The sequence below is a fragment of the Myotis davidii genome, unplaced genomic scaffold (genome assembly GCF_000327345.1).
Source record: "Myotis davidii unplaced genomic scaffold, ASM32734v1 scaffold6534, whole genome shotgun sequence".
Taxonomy (NCBI): Eukaryota; Metazoa; Chordata; class Mammalia; order Chiroptera; family Vespertilionidae; genus Myotis; species Myotis davidii.
This window is the reverse complement of record NW_006285631.1, coordinates 6,556-10,199: the sequence shown is the minus strand read 5'-3', so window position 1 is coordinate 10,199 and position 3,644 is coordinate 6,556. Positions and strand designations below refer to the sequence as shown.

Sequence of the window (3,644 nt, the reverse complement as noted above, 5' to 3'; positions counted from 1 at the left end):
GGAAAGAGCAAAGGTCCAGAGGGGCTCCCAGAGGGGAAAGTGAGGAGGGGTCTGCTCTGGGCCAGGGCAGGGTGGCAGAGGTTGTAGGGGACAAGCTTGCCAGAGAGAGGGCGGGCAGCTGAAAGCTCCAGGGAGCAAAGCCAGAGCGGCCGGGAAGGAATGAGACCAGGAGTGGAGCTACTGGGCTGAGTGCTCTGGGCTCAGCCGGGGGCCCGGCGGCAGCTGCGGGGAGACACGCAGCGCAGATGGAGCTCATTGACTTGTAGGGAGGGGACCTTAGGGAAGACGGGGCAGGGGCTATGGCATAAACTTTATGGACAACAATGCAGGTGTACAGGGGGCAGGCGGGAGGGCAGGAGCTGCCCAGGAGCTGGGGGAGCTAGTAGAGCTATGCAGGGGACCAGGGGGCAGACGGGAGGGCAGGGTGCTGCCCAGGAGCTAGGTGGGGGCTGGCAGAGCTATGCAGGGGAGCAGGGGGCAGGCAAGAGGGCAGGGAGCTGCCCAGGAGCTGGGTGGGAGCTGGCAGAGCTATGCAGGTGAGCAGGGGACTGGAGGGAGGGCAGGGAGCTGCCTGGAGCTGGGTGGGAGCTGGCAGAGCTATACAGGTGAGCAGAGGGAAGGCAGGAGGGCAGGGAGCTGCCCAGGAGCTGGGTGGGAGCTGGCAGAGCTATGCAAGTGAGCAGGGGGCAGGCGGGAGGCAAGGGAGCTGGCAGAGCTATGCAGGTGAGCAGGGGACTGGCGGGAAGGCAGGAGCTGCCCAGGAGCTGAGGGAGCTGGCAGAGCTATGCAGGTGAGCAGGGGGGAGGCGGGAGGGCAGGAGCTGGGGGAGCTGGAAGAGCTATGCAGGTGAGCAGGGGCCGGAGGATGAGGAAGCTGTGAGCCAACCCTCCAGGGAGCAGCCAGTCCCAGAACCCAGCATCCATGAGTGACAACCTTGCAAGGGTCCAGGCCTGAAACATGAGCAGGGTGGCACCTGCCTGCACATTGGCTGATGGTGCCATGTGCCCCACCTCCCCCCAGGACAGTAATGAACACGCCCTCTGAGACCAAAGTCCCCGCAGGCAGGTCCCAAGCAGCAGAGCCCTAGGAGGCAGGAGTTGGGGACAGGAAGGGCTGACCTCACTGCTGCTCAGGTGACGGCACACAAGTCCAGCCATGCTGTGCCTGCCCTGCCGGGCAGATGGGGCCTTCAGGCCCATCACCCTGGGCACATCCTGAACTGGGTACCCCCCACCCCCCAGTGACTCCCTGGGGTGGGCTAGAACAGGAGGGGCCTAGAGCAAGGGGATCGGGGTTTGTCTGGCTTCCCCTCCAGGGCTCTGCCAGGCCCCCCAGGACCGGGCCTCTCTCTCCCATGCTGCCCTGTGCCCTGGGCAGTGCCTGGCCTCAGAAGCACCCCCTGTCTGTCTTCCAGATGTGCCTGCTGTGCTCCCCATGGCCCTGGAGTGCAAGGCCCCAAAAGAAGGCGGGTCCGTGACCCTGGCCTGCTTGGTGACGGGGACCAACTCAGCCACGTGGCACAAAGGAGCAGAGAAGCTGCCGGCAAATTACTCTGTGATGAGACGCTTGGAGGAGAAGGTCCAGTACCTCTTCTATCAAACCTTCGTCTGGAAGCCTGTCCAATACAGCTGCAGCACCAAGCACATGTCCAAGACCTTCCAGTGGCCAGGTGGGGGGCTTCCAGCATGTCCCAGCATCTTCAGGGGATGACCTCAACGACCAAAGCAGGGACTGGGCCCCAATGGGAACCCAGCCACCCCTCAGAGCAGCTCGCCCCCTACCCCCCCACTCTGCCCTCAGCCGCTCCAGCTCCAGCATTAGAACCCAGTCCCTTCCACCCCTGTCCCCAGAGTGCTGGAGGCAGCAGCCCAAACCGGCCCCTCCCTACCCCTCCCCTGCCCTACACACGTCTTCCTGTCCACCCAGCAGCCTGTCCCCCCTGCGTCCACAATGCTCACTGACCGCAGCTGCCCACTGCCCCTCTGGTTTCAGCATCTTGGAAAACCCTGAAGGACGAGGCGGAGCTGACCACCTCAGTGACCCACATGTCACCTTTCTCAGAGAAACTCACCCCAAGCACCACCACTACCGGAGGCCCAGGTGAGGAGCCCCTCTGCCAGCATACCGCTACCCGCCTGTCCATGCCTTCGGCTGCCTCCTTCAGGCAGCCCGCCATGACTTCTCCTGGGAGTCTTCAAGTCACATTCTGGTCAGGAAGGACGGGGCCCTGAACTTACAGCTACTGAGCACCTACCACGTGCCAGGCCCTATGCTGAGTGCCGCCCAGGCCCCTCAGGCAACAGGACCCTCCGGGTCACACCGCAGGGAGCACAGTGGACGAGGAGGGCCCCGGGCCAGCACCGGACACACCTGCCCTGTGGGCCTGGCTGAGACATGAGCTTGTCCTGGAGGCTTTTGTGGGGACTCATTGCCAGAGCAGCCAGGGGTGCGGAGCCCGACCTCTGACCCTCACAGAAACCCTGGGCGCCCCCTGCACACTGGGGTCGGGGTGCACCCAGCTGCTGCCAGCCAGGAGAGGGTCCTCATGCTCTGAGAGGGTGGCCAGTGCTGCAGGGAGGTCTGGGCAGACCTAGGGAGCCCTGGCCTGTGGTGCCCCACGGCGGTCTCAATGCCCACACCGCCGGCTGCAGTCCGCTCTCACGGTGTGTGTGCCTCCAGAAACACCCGGGGGAGGGTTCCTCCAGTTTCAGATGGACGGAGACACTGTCACTGTGGCCTTTACCTTTTTATTTTTATTTTTTTGTTACTCCTCACCCGAGGATATTTTTTCCATTGATTTTTAGAGAGAGTGAAAGGGAGAGGGAGAGACAGAGGGAGAGAAACATTGATATGAGAGAGACACATCCATTGATTGCCTTCCCACGTACCCAAACCAGTGCCGGGACTGAGCCAGAACCAAGGTACATACCCTTGACTGCAATCGAACCCAGGACCTTTCAGTCTGTGGGCTGACGCTCTATCCACGGAGCCACACCGGCCACGGCGTGTCCCTTTACAAGCAGGGTGCTCCTGGCCTGCTGTCAGCCTGTGGCCCGTTCACCTGCTGGCTGTCCACACTCTGAGCCATAAGAGGGGTTGCCATACGCATGGTCTTCGAGCACCTGGCAGTCGGTCACGGCCACCAGGCCAACCGGGTCCCACCAGAACCAGAACGCACTCCGGGCACCGACGCAGGGAAGATGTGGCCAGGGCGGGGCTTAGACCCACACCTCACAGCTGGTGTCACAAGAGGCCACAGCCCCGACCACAGGCGGACCACCAGGCGACTCCCCTCACCCACCCACTTCCCCCTCAGGCCCCGACCCCCTGAACCCAGGGGTCATGAGGGATCCGGTCACCATGCCCCTGACCCCCGCCCGGGTCCCAGCGGAAGCTGGGATGCTGGACGCTTTCTCCGAGGCCAGTCCCTGGGGGCACGGAGCAGGGGGAACAGGGAAGGAACCGGCCAGGGGCCTCCCATGTCCTCTTTCCACAGCCCTTCCGGCCACCTCCGCCCTCAAGGACATGCGTCCTCCAGAGCCGTCCCATGATCTGGGCACAACTGGGCTTCTCCCCGCAGCTGCCACGGCGCCGAGCAGCCTCGCCGTCCGGGTCCTGGCCACGCCGGGCACTCACGCCTCTGC

The 3,644-nt window shown here is 63.8% G+C and overlaps 1 gene segment (V, D, J or C); it reads left to right on the top strand.

Annotated features, from left to right (window-relative positions):
- Positions 1 to 1,414: 1,414 nt before the first annotated feature.
- The window catches only part of LOC102772356, a gene marked incomplete at its 5' end in the record, with an annotated part of 7,484 nt that continues 5,254 nt past the window's right edge, over positions 1,415 to 3,644 (top strand). The window contains 3 exon segments of the C gene segment in view: positions 1,415 to 1,669; positions 1,993 to 2,100; positions 3,497 to 3,618. Coding sequence covers positions 1,415 to 1,669; positions 1,993 to 2,100; positions 3,497 to 3,618 — 485 coding nt within the window.